Below are 19,657 nucleotides of genomic sequence, written 5' to 3'. Positions count from 1 at the left end.
TAAGGCAAAGCACCCTCTCCCTACAGAAATACATACATTTTTGCATAATACTTCACGGGAGTCACAAATTCCACCTCCAATCTCATCAACTATCTGCCCAAAGGTAATAGACACCCCTCCAACCCCAATATACATGTTCTGTTAAGAGGACCTAAAAAAAAAAAATAGCTGTGGTCAGACTTGATGAGCTCTCTAGTGGCCTGGGAATAGGAGAGATTAAACAGCAATAAAGCCCGGGGCCGGTTGGTTGAGTTTCCTGTACACCAAAAGGTGGCGGGCTCAAATCCTGGTCAGGGCACATACCCAGGTTGCAGGTTCTATCCCTGGTTGGGGCCTTTATGGGAGGCAGCCAATCAATGTTTTTCTCTCACATCGATGTTTCTCTCCCCCCACCTCTCCCTCTCTCTAAAAATCAATTAAAATTTTTTTTTTTAATTCCAAAATACCCCCCAAAACAAACAAACAAACAAACAAAAACAGCAATAAAGATGCTATTTTCCAAGTTAGGTTATCTCACTATTCAAGAACAGATTAGAGGGAATAAGGAGGCACCAACATGCAGGGGAGGGTGTGTTTCTGATGCAATAAAGCTACTGGGTGCCCTTTCTTCCAAATTTCTCGTGTCAGACAAAGTTAAAAAAAAAAAAAAAAAGAAGCAACACTCCAATACACTTTTCTTTTTTTTCCATTTTTACTTACATTAAATACATCGGTAAATCAGCAGTCGCATTCTGTTACCACGATTGTTATGTTGGAAGAGTAAGGGGGGGGGAGGCAAATGCTTTCTTAAAAGAAAAAAAGGGAACCCCCCAAAAAAAAACTGATAGAAGGAAAAAATGAAGAGCTGCGAAATAAAAACTAAGATTTCCAAGCCCAAGAGAGCTCAAAGGAAAGCAGAGAGCTGGTAGGAAGTAGAAGGAAGGCAGCAGATAGGCCCAGAAGCTAAGGCCAATCCTGTTCCTAAAGGGGCTGGAGAGGGAGAAGCCTGCAGAAATGGTTTCCCAGCCCCAAGGCAATGACACCTCCTCACTCCTGCTCCATGGGGAAAGCTGCACAGAGAAAGAACTTCATTTCTAAGAGACTTAAGAGAGCCACCCTAGTTCTTCCACTTTTAAGAATGCACTGGGTGCTGTTGGGGGCTGGGGAGGTGCTGGCAAAGGAAGACAAAAATGTGTATGTATTTCAGGGCCACGGGAACTAAGGCTGCCCCTGGACAAGGAAGGGAACTGAAGCCTGAGTGGAAGAACCTAAGCTGGGTCCTTCAGAATCTCAGCCTCATGGATTTCTCAGCTGCTCTGGGACAGAAGGAAGTCTGCAAGCCAAAAGGGCAGAAAGGTTCCAATCCTAGGTCACTGAGGCCTTTCCTATATTACTTTCCCCAATTTCCCCAAACCCTAGGCTGGAACAAAAAGAAGCTTAGAATGCTCTCCTGCCTTGATGGCTTCCCAAAGACATCCTAAAATACCTGATGAGGGATGTGAAGAGAGGCTAGAGATTTAGAAAGGACCAACGTCGTCTGGTGATGTGAGACAGTTGTGAGGGACCTTCAGTGCCAGTCTCTCTGACCACGGAACAGGTGTTGTATTTTAAGGGGGCCACAAGTAGGCCTCTGTGGTGCTAGCCCCTAGTGGTGCACGGATTAAGCCACTGGTTGCATGAGGGATGAGTATGGGCATAAGCATGGAGGGACTAAACTGAAGATACTAACAGTGGAGAAAAGAAATAGGGCCTGATGGGAGGGATGGGGGTGGGGTGGGAGGAAGAACAGACTGTACAGTGGGAATAAAGATCATACCTATGTACAGGGAAGTAGAAAAGACATGGTAATGGGTGGGTCAAATTGAACATGAACCCTGGGGAAGGAGAGAAAACTCCTCCCTCTGGCCTGACTCCTCTTCACCCCTACCATGGTCTGTGCTATCCTGAGACCGCTCTCTAGTTGCTTCAGTTAATTCCCCAGGAAAGGCAAACCTATACCCAAGAATACAGGCTGGCAAGAATATAGGTTAAGAATCAGAGTTGGAGCAAGATAGCATTGGAGATTGGGCTTGAGTAGCTGCCACTCGACAGTCCCTCCCCAAACCTCATATACATCTTGGATTCCATTTAATTTAAAAGGTGAGAGGGCAGGTAAATCAATCAAAACCCCCATAAAACAAGTGTCCCAACTGAACTACCATCAATTAAAGTGCAAACTGCAGGGGGATACAATGGCTGGGGCTGAGGCCATCCAAAGGCCAGAGAGGAAAAAATGCACATGTATAAATCAGAGGATGGGTGTCAGAAACTGGTCCCTCCTCCAATTAGATCACAGCAGAACCAAGATGCAGGCAACCAGTGAAGATTCTTTGGAGGACTCTGGGGTCCAGAGTTTCCCCCACTATGGAGAAGCTACCTAAGAGACTGAGTGAAGGGAAACTAGGCCTTGGAAGAGTTCCAGAGCCACAGATGACACTGCACCTCCACCTCCGCCTCCGCCCAGTTAACTAACAACACGACTCCCAACTGGTGCCCAAGAGCTTGCCTTCCCTGTCTCACTCTACCTAGAAACACCTTCCACAAGGCCAACTCATGGATACTGCAGTGTTTTCAAATATGGGAAACTCCAACCAAATAAACCAAAAAGGAATTTTCCTTACTCCCTCCTGCTCTGAGCCTTACTCTCCCCGAGGGCCCTTAATATGACTGAACTGGAAACCTCCATCCTCAGTTCCTGGGTTCACCACCTCCATCCAAGGGAGAGGAGGACAAGGGGATCAAGGACAGGGATTGACCAAAGCAGAAGGGGCAGGAGACAAAAAAATGTTTTCTGAAAAAGTGGGGAGGAGAAGGAAAGGTAAGTAGGTCACTGTCTTGCACCTATAATACAAAGTGAAGAAAGACTGTTTTGGAAGGTAAGTCCTGGGGGATCTGACCCCCAAGCCCCAGAGTAGGGGTAGGAGGTCAGTGGCAACAGCTGCCTGGTGTTGGTTGCTGAAGCGTTAAAAAGTGCCATGACGGAGCTGTCAGGAGGCAGCCCTTGGGAGCCAGGGCTCAGTGTGCTGTTACCGTAGGGGCTGTGTGCTGAGGGTTGGGAATGGAGGTTATTTCTTAGCTCTCGTGCTAGCTCCATACTTGTTCGCTGCTAGCTACCCCCTCAGTTGCTACAACACTGGCTCTTGTTCTGCTGGGACTGCTCATGGAGATCCACACCTCGGCTTCGGCCTGCTGCACCCCCCAGATTCTGGGGTTCACTCTTTGGCAACTTCTTAGCTAGAGGCAAAAAGAGAAGGGAACAAAGTGTGGTAGATTTTAACACATCCCCCCCAAAAAGACTATTGGGTGGGGGAGAAGTAAGGGGAAATGTGAAACATTAAAAGAATGCTCTGAAGAGGAGAGGGTTCACTATTTGTAAATTATATTAAAGACAGCTAAAGGATGGAGGTCACAATAGAAAGTTAAGGTATTTCACCAGAGGAGACCCTCCCATTTATCCTTATGACTTGGGTTAGTGATCTTGCCTAGAGGTAAGGGGAAAAGACAGGAAGACCTCAGGGAGCTCTGACCTTACCTATTGCCAGGAAGAGATCATTCACGTTCATAGCTGTCTTGGCTGAGGTCTCCATAAACAATAAGCTGTTGTCATCTGCATATGCCTGGGCCTCCTGCAAGGGATGGGGTATAGTGGTGCTCAGAATGTAGGTTAAGAACAACTATGGCAATAAAATATATTAAAAAAAAAAAAGAAAAAAGAACAACCATGGCCTTTCCACTCCCATGTAGCACCAGAGCTAGGCAATGTCCTAGGTTCCTTCACCTTAACTCTCCTCTGAGCCAGTGGGCTCTGGATCCATATTTTGGTGACAACTCCCTCAAGAATAACCTACACTTTATGCAACGAACAGATATCAGGAATCCTAATTATGGGAAAGAAAGGTAAGCTGGTTGGGGGCTTTTGGGTTCTGACCCTTGAACAGTCCCTTACCTTAAATTCAATTGCTCCCTCCTTCCTGTTTTCGCAATGGTACTCCCGCAGCTGGTATTCCCTACCCACCTCGCTGCTCTGGAATTTTCTTCTGACTTCTCTAAAATCTCCTGGCTATCACTAGGGTCACAGTGTTGCTGTTTTTAACATGGTGCAGGACTGGGGAATGACATGATGAATGTCCTCAGATGAGGTTTCTAGAGAGGGCAGGTTTAGACAAAAGAGGTCCCAAGCACAGAGGGAGTGTATTAGAAAGGAGCTCCATGGACCATCTTACTTCATACTCCACCATGCGCTTGTTGGCCAGGTCAGCTTTGTTCCCCGCCAGGGCAATGACAATGCTAGGACTGGCCTGTCGCTGTAGTTCCTTTACCCATGTCTTCGCTCGGGCGAAGGTTTCCTAGGAAAACATGAGGAAGAAAACAGGTGGGCTGGAATGACCGTCAATCTAGGCCCATCACCTTTAAAGCCCAGTCTCAAAACTCACCTCTTCTAGGTGGTCTTCCCTCACTGAAACCACCCATCTATACTAAGAATAGCCTAGGTCAGTGGTCGGAAAACTGCGGCTCACGAGCCACATGCGGCTCTTTGGCCCCGAGTGTGGCTCTTCCACAAAATGCCACGTGTGGGCGCGCATGTACAGTGTGATTGAAACTTTGTGACCCATGTGCAGAAGTCGGTATTTTGTGGAAGAGCCACACTCAAGGGGCCAAAGAGCCGCATGTGGCTCGTGAGCCACAGTTTGCCGACTACTGGCCTAGGTGGTCGTCATGCCCTCACTCTGTGATGCCCTCACGCCATCACAATCCCACAATCCACCACTAGGAGGCTGCATGCTCAGAGGGTGGGTGTGGGTGGGCGGGGACTTGACGCTGCATGTGCGGAGGCAGGGCCCAGTGGCCACTCCATGCGGCCAGGCCTGGGGGTCCCACGGCCCTATGCGGTGCAGAGGCGGGACCCCTGGCTCCATCCTACCTCTTTGGGGCAATCCATAGAGGAGCCTGGATGGGTGGGTGGGGCCTACTTCTTTGGGGCGATAGGTCTAGGGGCTCCCGCACTGTGAGAGGGCACAGGCCAGGCTGGGGGACCCCCCCAACCCAGTGGACAAATTTCGTGCATAGGGCCTCTAGTCTCTGATAATTGATTACCTTTGTCTTCTTAGCACTTGGAAGCATAATTTTGTTATTTTGAGAAGTTGTTTTCTCTCCCCCACCTAATTTAATTCCTATAAGTGAAAGCAAGAATCACCCTCTCAGCCCACTTACCTGATTAGTAATGTCATACACCACAATTGCAGCTTGGGCACCTCTGTAGTACATGGGGGCCAAGCTATGGTATCGCTCCTGCCCTGCTGTGTCCCAGATCTCAAACTTGACTGTTGTATCATCTAGGCAAACGGACTGGGTGAGGAAGGCCGCTATGGATAAGAGAATGGAGAAGCAGTTGTGAGAGGATGAATGGGAACATTCCACACCCCTTCAAAATATCTCCACTCTTAGCCTAAGACCAGTCATGACTTGGGCAATTCAGCTACAGGAAAAATTTTAGTGTTCTCTTTATATATATTCCTGGAACCAGGAGTAAGACCACAAGACCACGCTTGGCTAAGTCCTTCCTGCAGAAGTTTCTCTCGTCTAAGGAGTGGGTGCATATCATAAATAAAGTATGAGGGACAGAAAGAACTGGCACTTACACCAGAGTCATCCCTCTTCTAACCACAATAAGAGATAAGGACAGAGATAATAAGCTTCAGATAAAACTCACATCAAGAACTGAACAGAGAAGAAAAAAAATAACTGATTAGAAGATTTTAAAGTTTGATGGGAGGTCCCACCTTTGTCAATGTTATTTGTCTGTTACTTTTTCTGTAATTTTCTGCTAGCCTAAGACCACCACATTTTCTTTTTTTTTTAAAGAACATTTTATTTATTTATATTTTGTTAATCCTCACTCGAGGATATTTTTCCATTGATCTTTTAGAGAGAGTGCAAGAAAGGAAAGACAGGGAAGAAACATCAATGTAAGAGAAACACACTGATTGGTTGCCTCCTGCACACGCCTCCTGCACGCACCTCAACCAAGGCCTGAGGTATGTGCCCGGAACTGGGGACCCTTTGGTCCGCAGGCCGACGCTCTATCCACTGAGCCAAGCTGGCTAGGGCAAGAATACCACATTTTCAGGTGACTAGTACAGGTGGGGAAATAGTAACATGGAGTTCTTATAAGTGATCTTTTATTGAATTAGCAACCTACTTTTGAGGTAGTGGCAGGGAGAAGGTAGCAAATGTGGGAAAGGCAAGTGGCCTTTATCTTTCATATTTAATTCCAGCCTCTATTTTATCAGATATGTGCATCAGAATGCACATACATATATGCCTACACCCCTACCGCCTTCAACACTAATCAGCAGATCTAGGGTAGGGCCCAAGTATGCATAGGATGAAATGTTCCCCAGATGATTCTGGTGTGCATCTCTGATTATGAATCTGCTCCAAACCACCCCTGCTCAAGATGACACTCAGCTGAACTTGACTGGGATTCAGATGAGAATAGGGGGAGGGAGACAGATAAAAATTAGGTTTTATTGGTGAGCTAAGGGCAATCTTTCTTGTAGAAAGCAAGAAGATGAATATATACCTGCTTTTTGGCATTATGGCCTTTTCTTTCTTTCTGTTTTATAAGGGATTTCCATTCCAGGGAGCTAAGACAGCCAGCTTCACAGTTAGGTCCCTAGATCTCCCTTCAAAAGCCTTACTAAGTATTGAACCTTTTCTTTCCCTGAGATACTCACCTCCAATGGTGCTCTCCTGGTACTCATGGAATTGCCCTTTGACAAAACGTAACACCAGGCTAGACTTTCCCACTGCAGATTCACCCAACAGGACCAATTTGAACTGGCATATTTTGCTGGCCTGGGGCTGCCCATTGGGCCTGGCTGTGCTTCTGCTAGTCATGGCTAGATTTTCAGAGTGGGAAAGGGTGGAGGGAGGGGAATGCCACAAAGCGGCAAAGGGGGGAAGGGGGAGGGGAGGGGACTTCCAGGCTTCAACAGTCCTGTAAGAAAAAAATCGGGTAAAATTAAAATAGACCCATTATAGTTACAATCACTTTTTAGACAAAGGATAGAATCTCTTCATTTCTTTGCTCCTATCTATATATATAAAAGGCTAATATGCAAAGTGTCCCCTCGGGAATTAGACCGGGAGGCCAGGAGTTCGATTGCTTGCTATGACATGCGCTGATCACCAGGGGGCGACATGGAACGAAGGAAGGCCCTAGCCGGCAGCTGGGGAAGGAAGGTCCTGGCTGGTAGCTGGAAGGCCCCAATCGGCCCTGATTGCTGACCAGGCCTAGGGACCCTACCTGTGCACGGATTTCGTACACCGGGCCTCTAGTGATCTTATAATCATCCACCATTTGGTTACACCACTGAGTGTAACCAGGCAGCTGACACTCAGTGGTAAGAGTGGAGAACGATAAAATAAGAACTGCATCTGAAGTAGAGTTTACCCTACTACATAATCCCCAAGTGCCAACGGAGCCAAAATGGAGACTGAAAACTGTGTAGAAGTCTTTACTCCTTCCATTAATTTCTCACCATGTCTTTAAAGAATAGCAAATTGATCAACTTTTAGTTGGCCTGGAGAACATCTAGATCCACCTACAAGTACCGTAGATCCTTAGTATCTCCCTGGTTTCCTGAGGCTGTCCTTTTTAAAAAAAATGTTTTTATTGATTTTATTTTTTGTTTGTTAGTGTTTTTCTTTCTTTTTTTTAAAATTGATTTTAGAGAGAGAGGAAGGGAAAGGGAGAAACATCGTCGGGAGAGAGAAACATCGATGTGAGAGAGAAACATCGATTGGCTACCTCTTGTACACCCACTACTGTGGATCGAGCCTGCAACCCTGGCATGTACCCTGACAGGGAATTAAACTAGCGACTTTGGTGCACAGGACAACGCTCAACCAACTGAACCATACCAGCTAGGGCTTGGGGCTGTCCTTTTTCTTCCTCCTGCTCTGCTTTTTTCTAGCTTTCAAAAGAAGGGACTCATTCTAGTGGTGTGGGAATATCAATAGTGGAAGGCTATCTTCTGGTTCTGTATCCTTCATATATGACCAGTCTTCTTGATATTTCTGAAAATCTAACCAAGGTCCAACTGCCAGAAAATCTACTCATTTATGGTCAAAGGTGAGTAGAGAAATATCAACTCTTTCATTTCGCTTCTGCCACCTCTCCACGTCTGAAAGTTTCTCAAGTCTAAGAGTCAGTAGGCTTGACCTGCTCTCAACTTGCAGCTGTCTTCCTAGTGCTTAGGGATTAGATTACCCTCCATACTAAAAGGGCCTAACAGCTGTAGTCCTCCAAATTAGAGACAGAGAAAGAAGGTATACCTTCTAAACACATGCAGGAATCTCCAGGGGTTGGTGTAAGAGTAAGTCTTCAAGCAATAAATATTTGATGGAAGAATAAACTTGAGGTGTACAGGAGGTAGCCAATCGAGCCTTCTCTACCTTCCTTCCAAGAGGCTAGGAAAGCTGGTGCTGGAGGAGGCAGAGAGAGAAGTAGGGCTTCAGGAGGCTAATCATGCAAACCTGAATACTTCATCAGTCTGACTCTGAGGGGGAAAGAAACTAAGGCATTGAAAGAAGAAGTTAGTATTAGCAGAGCATGCAGAAGTTCTAAAATCTAAGCATTGCTTGGGTTGTACTTTGCTTGTTCAAATGAATTTTTCCCTTCTCCAGTTTGAATAATTTTTCCCTTCTCTAGTGACTCCACAATCATCATACTCTACAGCAGGGGTCCTCAAACTTTTTAAACAGGGAGCCAGTTCACTGTCTCTCAGACCGTTGGAGGGCCGGACTATAGTTTAAAAAAAAAAAACTACGAACAAATTCCTATGCCCACTGCACATATCTTATTTTGAAGTAAAAAACCAAAACGGGAACAAATACAATATTTGTACTTGCATGTGGCCCACGGGCCATAGTTTGAGGACCCCTGCTCTACAGTATATGTGGGGAAACATTTTGTCACTATAGCAAGTTGTTTTGAAGTCAAATCAGGGTTAAAATCTCTGCAATCCCAGTAAAGACAGAAAAATCATATAGGAGGCAGTGCAGAGTCCAATTCTGTGGCTGTGGAGTCCAATTCACTGGGTTTATTTTACAGTTCTGCTTATTAGCTGTGAAACTTGGGGCCAGTTACTAAATCTTATCAGTGTACTCCTTTTCTCATCTGCAGAATGGGTAACAGCCTTATGAGGACCTACTTCCTAAGGTGGTGAGGATTCAATAACACACATAAAGAATTTGTGTGTTTGACCTAAAGTGTTCAAATGATTATTAAGTTACTAATCATTATTAATATGACATCAAGAAAAATTTTCTGGCCTTGGCCAGGTAGCTCAGTTGGTTAGAGCATTGTCCCCATAAGCCAAGGTTGCAGGTTTGATCCCCTCAGGGCACATATAAGAAACCAATGAATGCATAAATAAGTGGAACAAATAAAGTTTCTCTCTCTCTCTCTCTCTCTCTCTCTCTCTCTCTTTGCAGTCCTCTCTCTCTAAATTCAATTTTAAAAAGAAAGAAAAAAAATATGTTCTGCTCAAGTCTTACCTTCTACTTTTATAAAATGGAAAAAATGCCTACCTCATAGAGAGGCTATAAGGACTAAGTGAAAGATTTATTTTGCATAGTATTAACAAATGAGATAGTTTTGCTACTGAGTGGCCCTAATTCACAGAAAAGATCAATTTAATATACTAAGGTATAATTCAGAATTGGTTATCAATATATTCCTAAAAAGCAGCCATAACATAAAAGAGATAGAGAAAAAAGAAAGTGTCGGCTCTGCCTGGCTGAGTTGGTTAGAGCATCTTCCTGATATGTCAAGGTTGCGGGGTTGATCCCTAGTCAGGGCACATACAAGAATCAACCAATGATTAAGTGGGAACAGCAAATCAATGTTTCTCTCTCTCTAAAAAAACAACAAAAAACAAACAAACAAAAAAAAAACCCACAAAAAACTATAAAGAGAAAATTGGAAGAGGAATGAGATAGAAGTGAGAACTTAGAAAAGTATATTAGAGTAAGACAGAGGAATGGAACAAATTACTCTGATCCTACTAGGTATTCTATAGTCTCTTAGGCCAGTGTATCCTAAGAATCCAGATTCACATATGCCATTTTTTTTATTAAGTTTTCACTGGTCTATGATGAAATGATAAAAATAAAGACAATATAGCATGTTTTTCATAAAACTAAATTTATTAAACTTGAATATATCCTTTATAACAAGATTTATAATTTCTTAGAATTAATTTTCTCTCATACACACACACACACACACACACACACACACACACACACACATATATATATGAAAAACCTCTAAAATCTATTGTGAAGTAAAAAATATGCTGTAGACTAACACGTGTGGTTGGATCCTATTTCTGTAAAATAGACAATTCTGCACAGAAAAAGGTATGGAAAGATACACATCCATTTGTTAACAGTGGTTACCTCGGAAGAGAGTGGAAATGAGGAAAATGGGATGTGAAGGATTCAGATTTTTTTCATTCTACATAATTCTTTTTTAACAGGAAATATATTTTTTAAAAACTTCCTAAACAGCCGAAACTGGTTTGGCTCAGTGGATAGAGCGTCGGCCTGCGGACTGAAAGGTCCCAGGTTCGATTCCGGTCAGGGCATGTACCTGGGTTGCGGGCACATCCCCAGTAGGAGATGTGCAGGAGGCAGCTGATCGATGTTTCTCTCTCATCGATGTTTCTAACTCTCTATCTCTCTCCCTTCCTCTCTGTAAAAAATCAATAAAATATGTTTAAAAAAATAAAACTTCCTAAACAACTGTTTGGGTGGGTTTTTTTTTTTTTAATGCTTAAAATATTTATGGTGACAGGCAGTAGTAAACTTTCTAAATATAATTACTTGGGGGGGGGGGAACAATTAAAATTAATTGGTCCATGAAGCCCAAAATTCTGTAGTGTAAGAACCAGTATTAATTAGCTTCTTAACCAATGTTATAATTCTTTAGCTGTTTTCACCCTCAAACCTTTAGTTTCTCAAACTGAGGCTAGAAGCCAATAGTGGCCGTGAAATCACTTGGTGGATGATGATAAGTATATTAAAAAGAAAATTAAGCGTAACTACAAATAGTAAGCATAAGAATCATGTTGTGCCCTGGCCTGTGTTTCTCAGTGGTTAGAGTGTCGGCCACACATTAAAGCAGCGGTTCTCAACCTGTGGGTCGTGATCCCTTTGGCGGTAGAACGACCCTTCCCCAGGGGTCGCCTAAGACCATCATGCATATCAGATATTTACATTACAATTCATAAGAGTAGCAACATTACAGTTATGAAGTAGCAACGAAAATAATTTTATGGTTGGGTCACAACATGAAGAACTGTATTTAAAGGGCCAGAAGGTTGAGAACCACTGCATTAAAGGGTCTTGGGCTTGATTCCCAGTCAACTGGGAGTACCTGGATTGCAGGTCTGATCCCTTTCCCAGTCAGGGTGTGCGCTGACAGCAATCAATTGATGTTTCCCTCTCTCACACCCCACCCCCCCTCCTTTCTACTCTCTCTAAAAAAATCAATGGGAAAAAATATTCTCAGGTGAGGATTAATAGCAAAAACAACAAAAAAGAATCATGTTGTAAAAATGTCTCCTGTATATGTACACACCCTGAATTTTGATGTAAATCGCCTTTTTTTAAAAAAGTGATTTGTGATCAAAAAAATTTTAAAAACACTGCTTTAGGGAGGCCTGACCCTGAAAGATGGGGTAGCAGGGGATGGAAGGAAGTCTAGTTTCTGGCCAGCCTATAGGCCATAGTTAATTTCACTCCTAGATGGAATTAAGATGAGGACTGAGTACAGGGATTAGAGGATTCTCCAATCCTGCTACTAAAGTTATGAAAACTGAAAGCCAAACTAGACAGACACAGTCCCATGTAGTGGTAAGGGCTTTGTTATTGTGCAAGCCCGAATTTTATTCCCTTTCTCAGTTAACCCACTGTGATCTTAGGCTACTCACTCTCTTTTGCCTTTCTGAGCCTCAGCTTCCTTATCTATAAGGATGAACAGGGGAGAGGGGAGAGTAGCAAAGAGCAGGATTTGAATCCAAAGTTCTGGGTACATTTAAGAAATTTGTTTCTCTTAGGGTTACTCAACTTCTGTGAGGATGAGTTATTATCTTTTAAAATATATTTTTTTATTGATTTTAGAGAGGAAGGGAGAGAGAGAGAAACATCAACGATGAGAGAAAATCATTGATCGGCTGCCTCCTGCATGCCCCCACTGGGGATCAAGCCTGCCACCTGGGCATGTGCCCTGACCTGGAATTCAACTATGACCTCCTGGTATACAGGTTAACACTCAACCACTGAGCCATGCCGATGGGCAGGATGAATTATTTTTAAAAACTTATTTATGTGGTTCATATACATTGTTTCATAGGAAAAGAGGCTAGGTCATCATAAAACTCTACACTTTAAATTTGAAAACAGATGACACAATAGAAAAATAACTACATTAAAAAAAATAACTGCGGGGGCGGGGAAGAGGTTGGGGGTTAATGGGGGGGGATGAGGACATCCTTGTAATACCTTAACAAATCAAGAAATTAAAGATGAAAACAAAAATAAAAAATAACAAAAGAATAACTGCAGATGATAAACTGATCAAGGTTCCTTTAGGTGACATTAGACTATACTCTTTTTTAAATCCTCACCTGATAATATATTTTTATTGATTTTTAGAGAAAGAGAAAGGGAGAAACATCCATGGGTTACCTCCCATACATGCCCTGACTGGGGATCAAACCTGCAACTTTTTGGTGTATGGGATGACACTCCAATCAACTTAGCCACTCAGCCAGGGCATATATTATACAGTACTCTAAAGAAACAACAGGAAAAGTTACTAGAATCTTCAACTTATTCCTTTACCTTTTTAAAAAATATTTTTTTTATGGATTTCAGAGAGGAAGGTAGAGGAAGAGATAGAAACGTCAATGATGAGAATCACTGATCAGCTGCCCCCTGCATGCCCCCTACTGGGTTTGAGCCCCCAATTCAGGCATATGCCCTGACTGGGAGTTGAACCGGTGAGCTTAGTTTCTTTCTGGATGGATGCTCAACTGCTGAGCCATATCCAGCTGGTCTACCTTTTTATCTATTTTAAAACATATGATCTAAGGGGCAGAACACTAAGCCTTAATGTTACTATTCTACAAAATTAAAACATGGAAATTAGAATAGACTGAATTCTCATGGGCAGACACATCACTGTAGGCTTGGGAAAACCGTAGGGAGTTGGGGAAGAGTGAAGATAGGAAACAGTCACAGACATACTCAGGTTGCAAAGCCCTGATCAATAACCCCCACAGACAGTAAGTCAAACCAGAGCTCAGACACACAATCAGCAAACTTTCTTGCTACTAAGCAACCTTGGCTTATCAGAGATCAGTAACCAGTGGGTTATAAAAGACTACTTCCCACCCCAATGTGTCACCCTCAATATGTCCTCCTTCCCTGTTCACAGGAATTGATGGGCTGTCTATCGCTATGCCTTGATCTTTAATCCCAACATATTTATAAGGGCATCGTGGCCTTTTTTATGCACCAGCTAGCTAGACTCTCAAAAAATCAGGGGTACAAAACGGAAATATCTGTAAGATTCAATTGACTTCACTATTCTGGTAGTGACTTTTTTTTGCTAAGAGTTGATAGTGGGCAAATGATCCATTCAAAGGTAAACAATAAACCACAGCCAACCAGTCAAGTAGTGTGGTGATTATTACTTCTAGACCTGAGACAAAAATAAAGAGGGAGGAAGATTTTCCTTTCAACCCTCTCAGTTCAGAAGAGAAGAAACCAGATTTAACTTCCCTTAGGAGTGCAGCTCCACAAGAATGACTTATCAGATGACCATTAACTAGGGAGGACTGAGGCTTGACCCTGGCAACTGCCCACTGGGAGAGGGGAAAGAGGGAGGATAAAGGGGCAGGTTCTTTTTAGATGGGCAGCTCTCCCACCCGGGCAGGAAAGTATGACTAGGAAGGCTTTCTCAGCCTGCTGATCCCAGCTAGAACACAACTCTGTTCCTTTGGCTTCCTTCCACTTGGTAGCATATGCGTACTACATATGGAGCCTCTCACCTATCTACAGAGACTGAGTTCCAAGTACATAGTCACTAGAGTCTACTAGCCCATTCCCAAATGTCAGCCGTGTAAAGTCAGTTTGCCAGGTAAGAAGCAATCTAGAGGTCATCTAGCCCAGTCTCTGTATTTTATAGGTGAGGAAACCAAGGCACATAAAATTAATCACCTTGCCTGGTGTTACCATACAGACAGCTGTTTAGTAGCAAATCTTCTCTAACAGGTACTCCCAGTCAGGTACTCTTGCTACTATTATACCACTATACCTCCTAGGAAGCAATAGATACTGAACTCAGAAGAGGGCACCAGGACAGGAACAAGAGCTGAGATTGGATAGAATTTCTGCCTCTATTCATTTTAGATAAGTACTTCCTTTGGGACTAAACGTTAGGAAGACCTAGGCTTTCCCTGGGTACTGGGATCCAGTCCCACATCCTTCTGACAAAAGGACTCATTATTATGCCTTTCTAGAAGGTCTTGACCAACGCCTGCCAGGACAGCTGAAAGAAACAATTTAATGGAAGGTGACAGGGAAAGAAGTGGTAACTTTTGCAGAATTCAGTGGGCCTTGGGATTAATAGGAGAGATTTACTGAGTATGGAAGATAGGGCAGAAGCCAGTAAAAACCTTCAACTTGCAAACTTTATTTAGATTCCAAATTACAAACATCTTGAACTGAGAGCTCCACTATTTGGCTCAGCTCTTTCATTGTGTTGATCTGGTGTTAACCAGTGAATCACTGGCTTGAATGAGAGAGTCCTTCCACTTCCCCCTCTCTTTCCCTTATATTTCCCCAAGAGGCAAAAAGCATACTTCTCTCTTATCAGCATGGTAGTACAAACTCCCTACTATTGACCTAGGAAAGATTGGAATGCCCTTTCACACCTTGCCTGCCTAGCAAACTTCTAATGTATTTTTTAAAGCCCAGCTCAAATGTCACCTTCTCTATGAAATTGCATAATTACCCTCTCACTCCAGCAGTATTCATCACTGCTTCCTCTGGGGTCACACAGTATTAAGACTGTATTACTATCACAGCATTTATTATGTCATAATAGTTTAAACTATGTACTTCTCAAAAAGTGTGACTACTTTTTATGTTATCTTGAATCTCCAGAGCAGAGCACAATACCTGATCCCTAGTAGATGTTCATTAAATGCTCCTTATATTAAGACCAAAGCAATCCTGCTTCCTCCCTCCATTAACTCCTCCCCTTCCATGCCATCTGGATAGCTTCTTACTTATTTCCAGTTGGAAAAGTTTTTAATCAGCCTCAGAGAACCAATTCTCTCCCTGGCTGCTTTGTGATCTCCCTTGGATGGAGGGCCCCCTAGGGACCCAACCCACAAGGTACTGTTGCAACTCATATGGGCTAACTGCTTTTCCTGTCACCCGTTACTATGCCTCAAATGGCCTAATCACACTGAACATGTGGCCCTCCCACCCCAACACTGAAGCAACTATGGCTAAATAAAAAAATTCCCTGAATTTTCAGTTGATATTAATGTTCAACAAACTTTGGGCCATTATCTCTATTAATTTTTGACCTTGAGAAACACAAATTAAAAATAAAAAACACAATACCTCATACAGCCCTAGCTGGTGTGACTCCGTAGATAGAGCGTTAGCTTGGGGACTGAAGGGTCCTGGGTTGGATTCTGGTCAAGGGCACATACCTCTGTTGCAGGCACAATCTCTGGCAAAGGCATGTGGGAAGCAACCAATTGATGTGTCTCTCTCACATCAATGTTTCTATGTCTCTTCCTCTCCCTTCCACTCTCTTTAAAGAAATCAATGGAAAAATATCCTTGGGTGAGGATTAACAAAAACAACACACACACAAATACTCATATCACCACAGAGCTTGAGGACACTGAAAAGGTACCCACGGTCCCTAAACAGAAGCTACAACCTGGTTCAGAAATTTGCACAGAATTTGCTCACACGGGTGGCTCCTTACTCAGCTTAGTTACTATTCAGTCAATGACTAAATCTTTCCCAAAATACTCTTGGGAAGTGGGAGTGTATTGTGTAGGGTTTTAAGCTATCCTTCCTCCTAGAGAGCTGTTGCATTTCCGTAAGTCACTGTCTTACACTTTGTTTACTTTCCAATCTGAATGCCTTAGGAATAGGAGCTATACACTTATTTCTCCTACCCTCTGCCTCCTCAGAAGTCAAATCCTTATCTATGCACACAAACAAGCAAACTATAGAGGAGCAATCTTGCTCCTGGGCAAAGTAAGAGAAGATACAAGGTATGACTTCAAGGGCAATAGGAAAGCCCCCTTCTTCAAGTAAATTTTTGTAACTCAAGGTTTATGTTTGAAATTCTATATTGATAATTCCACTCCTTAGCTCCTTCTTATGAAACAAAAACTCTTGGGAAGATTAATACTTTAAGGGACTATTAACAAATAGTTACACCTTAATATGAAGCAATTCCAGATTTCTTAAAGGTCGGCTTTGATTAAGGGGAAGGTAGAAAAGACCAAGAAGTATATAAAGAAAGGGACAGGATATCACCAGGTTGTAGAACACGGCGAAGTCTAGAGAGGATTAAAACACACACATACAAACTCTTACAATTTTCTCTAGGACTGGCTTTGCCGGAGAGGAAATAAAAACTCCTGGGGGACACAGTCAAGGTTTCTGTACAAAGGCTGGGCATATCAGAGGACTTCTAAAGCCAGTAAGGATAAATTCAACAAGGAGGTAGTATGAAATGTCCCAGTTGTGCTAGGTTTAAAGGACAGCCAATTTCTTATCTAGAGAAACTTGGGAGCTTCTCATAGAAAGATACAAGGGACCCTTAGGAGAACCATCATCTTCTTTTAGGATAATGAAGTGACAGTCATATAATCTACACAGGCAGAGACCATGAACAGGAAGATAGAGGTCTCAAATTTCTCATTTAGCAGAGATGCCAATAGTACTCCAAACAAAATGATTCTCCTTCATGTTTTTTTCCTGCTCATAAAAGAGAAAAAAGTTTTGGCCATCTATCTGGGCATTTTCTAAGATACCCACCGCACAACTGGGGTGTGTGTAAGGTGAGGGATAACCCAGAGTACAGCTCTTTGCTTGTCTGAATTTGATAGAAGCAAGACAAGAAGAACTGTGAAAGGAGCACAATAAATAACAGAGTATCATCCCAGAAGGGAAACTGAAAAGAACGAGACCAGCGTTCGGTAGGAACATAAAACAAAATTGCCTTTGGTGGCACATTCCCCAAAGCAAAGCAAGATTAGTCTCATATGCTATCTCTTATCTCTGACTTTTCTGGATGAAATGTAATTGGTGAGGTTATGTGTGGGAGCATTTACACTTTTTACACTTATGTACAGCTTGAATATTTAAAAATATGTACATATTACTTTTCACATTAAGAAGAAATGTAGTGACAAAATACATTGGTATAAAAGGAAAAAAGGAGGAAGTATAAGGGGACACCTAAAAAGATCCAATCTATGGGAGACTAAGGTCAGACCATTAAAAACATATGGGAGGAGGGGACTCTTGTGCCTTAGAAATACATCTTCCTTTTCTCTACTCACCCCTTTCCCCAAGTGCCTTACTGTTTGCTATTTTTTTAAAAAAATATATTTTTATTGATTTCAGAAAGGAAGGGAGAGGGAGGGATGGAAACATCAATGATGAGAAAGAATCACTGATGGGCTGCCTCCTGCACGCCCCCTACTGGGCACCCAGCCCGCAACCGGGGCATATGCTCTTGACTGAAATTGAACCTGGGACCCTTCAATCCGCAGGCGGATGCTCTATCCACTGAGCCAAACCAGCCAGGGCTGTTTGCTATTTCTAACCGGGGCTCCTGAAGAAGTAAACAAAGAACAGGGGTGATGGCAACCTTGTGGAATAGAATTTCTCTTCCCCAAATCCCTTCCTCAAGTGATATCACTTCTTATTTCCAGGGTTGGTTCCACCTAATCATTACCTGCCTAGGAAACAACCAAGTCTAAGTCCTACAAAGTATCACTGACTATGGCTGGAAGCTCTCCTGGTGGCTGGGGAATCCCTCAGCCCCTTTCCAGGGCAGAGGAGCTGGCTCATTCCCCACTTCCAAGTGAGAGCTATGGTATCCACCACAGACCACATTACCGCGTGGGAAAACAAGCAAACATCCCCCAAATCCAACTTCTCAGCTCTTGCACAAGCACTGCACCCTAAACCATCCGAGGCTGGTAGGAAGAAACAGAGAGCGTGCACTCTCCAGCTGAAGCCAAGGGAAAGTGGAGGGTTTAAGTTTGGAACAGCCAAGTCACAGGAGAAAAAAAAATTACGTTTGTTTTCATTGGCTACCCTGGGAGTACCCAAAACTTCCAGTCACCACATCTCCAACTCAATGCGAACAAAAGAGTGGGTCCTCCCAAGCCCCAGAGCCTCCAGCCCACCCTGGAGCGACCCCACAAGCTGCACGGTGACGCCAGGCCCTGCGTCCAGCTCCCCAGCTACCTCAGCCTTCTCGGTTAGGAAGCTTTCTTCGCTGGCCTCACGAACCCAAATCCTCCTCTCCACGCAACTCCGGGGCACCCTCCCTATTGTTATAATTGTCACTTTCCCGGAAAAAGAAGGCTTCCTACCCAACTCAGAACCCTTCTTGGGCCCTTCCAATCAGACCTCTCGAGAGCGCCAGCCCCGGTGACGCTCGGGGCCGGGCGTTGGGGCTGACCCCTCCTCACCTCCCCGCAGATGGGCTTACCTCACCGGCTGCCCGGCCTTTCCTCCAGCTCCTCCCTCTCAGCGCTGCTCAATGAGGCCTGCCCTGCCCTCACACAGACCGGGGCCTTGCGTGCCCACTCCCAGGCCCGCCGCCGGCAGAACCCAGCCTCACCAACTTCGGGCTCCCAGCCCGCCTAGCCCCCTCCCCAGCGCCCCCATAAGGCCTGCCGGGGCCCGGCCCCCTTCTCCCCTCTCCAGCGGGCCGCTCTAACCCCATCGCTGAGGCCCAGACCCGCCTCTGCTCTCAGGCCAGGCTGCTCTCCTCTCCCGGGCGCCTCCGCCCCTACCCTACAGGGCTCCATCAGCCCGGTACCTGGGGCTCCGTCTCCCCCGTCGGGCCCAAGCCTGTGTCGAACAGACAAACAGCCGCAGCTCAACCAAACCCTCCAGCCCCTCCTCCTCCTCCTCGCCCTGGGGCGGGGGCCCCGGCCAATAGCACAATTACGCCTACCATCAAGGGTGGGCTCTGTGTGCGCCGTTCCGCCAATCCTTCGGAGAAAGGCGGGCCTGTTTCCGCGCTGTCACCAACGAGGACGAGCCTGGGACCGGACAGGCGTGTCCCCAGGCCAATAGGAAGAGGGAAACCTTGAATATGGACAGGGTGAGGAGCCATTGACGAGGGAGCTCCCGGAGACAGGAGGCGGTACACTGTTGACAGGCGTACAGACCAACCAATAAACTCTTGACACCCTCAGGACCCCGCCTTTTGACTCATAAACATCTAATCAGGTGAGTGACGGAGGCGGGCCGAAGGGAAACTTTAACCAGTACT

The 19,657-nt window shown here is 44.4% G+C and overlaps 1 protein-coding gene across 3 annotated transcripts; it reads right to left on the bottom strand.

The window, feature by feature from the left end:
* Positions 1 to 669: 669 nt before the first annotated feature.
* RAB5B (RAB5B, member RAS oncogene family) lies at positions 670 to 19,355 on the bottom strand. 3 transcript variants are annotated; one of them, XM_006777841.2, is made up of 7 exons: positions 19,199 to 19,309; positions 8,359 to 8,508; positions 6,756 to 7,018; positions 5,230 to 5,381; positions 4,242 to 4,364; positions 3,551 to 3,644; positions 670 to 3,252 (listed from the first exon to the last, which is right to left on the bottom strand). In XM_006777841.2, exons 3-7 carry the CDS (start codon positions 6,916 to 6,918, stop codon positions 3,137 to 3,139), a joined length of 648 nt encoding a protein of 215 aa, XP_006777904.1. In that variant the 5' UTR covers positions 6,919 to 7,018; positions 8,359 to 8,508; positions 19,199 to 19,309; the 3' UTR covers positions 670 to 3,136. The 3 variants fall into 3 exon arrangements, with proteins under 3 accessions (XP_006777904.1, XP_015412914.1, XP_006777905.1); XM_015557428.1 differs by lacking the exons at positions 8,359 to 8,508; positions 19,199 to 19,309 and adding an exon at positions 19,337 to 19,355; XM_006777842.2 differs by lacking the exon at positions 8,359 to 8,508.
* Positions 19,356 to 19,657: the final 302 nt, after the last annotated feature.

Source organism: Myotis davidii, unplaced genomic scaffold (genome assembly GCF_000327345.1).
Source record: "Myotis davidii unplaced genomic scaffold, ASM32734v1 scaffold509, whole genome shotgun sequence".
NCBI lineage: Eukaryota > Metazoa > Chordata > Mammalia > Chiroptera > Vespertilionidae > Myotis > Myotis davidii.
The sequence above is the reverse complement of the archived record's forward strand: the minus strand, read 5'-3'. Positions and strand labels throughout refer to the sequence as shown.

Excerpts from the sequence above, each read along its gene's own strand:
- RAB5B (XM_015557428.1), bottom strand. The coding sequence starts at position 6,918 with ATGACTAGCAGAAGCACAGCCAGGCCCAATGGGCAGCCCCAGGCCAGC. Across the intron at positions 4,365-5,229 it reads TGTATGACATTACTAATCAG|GAAACCTTCGCCCGAGCGAA; the intron begins GTAAGTGGGCTG and ends ATGTTTTCCTAG. Across the intron at positions 3,645-4,241 it reads AGCGCATGGTGGAGTATGAA|GAGGCCCAGGCATATGCAGA; the intron begins GTAAGATGGTCC and ends CATCCCTTGCAG.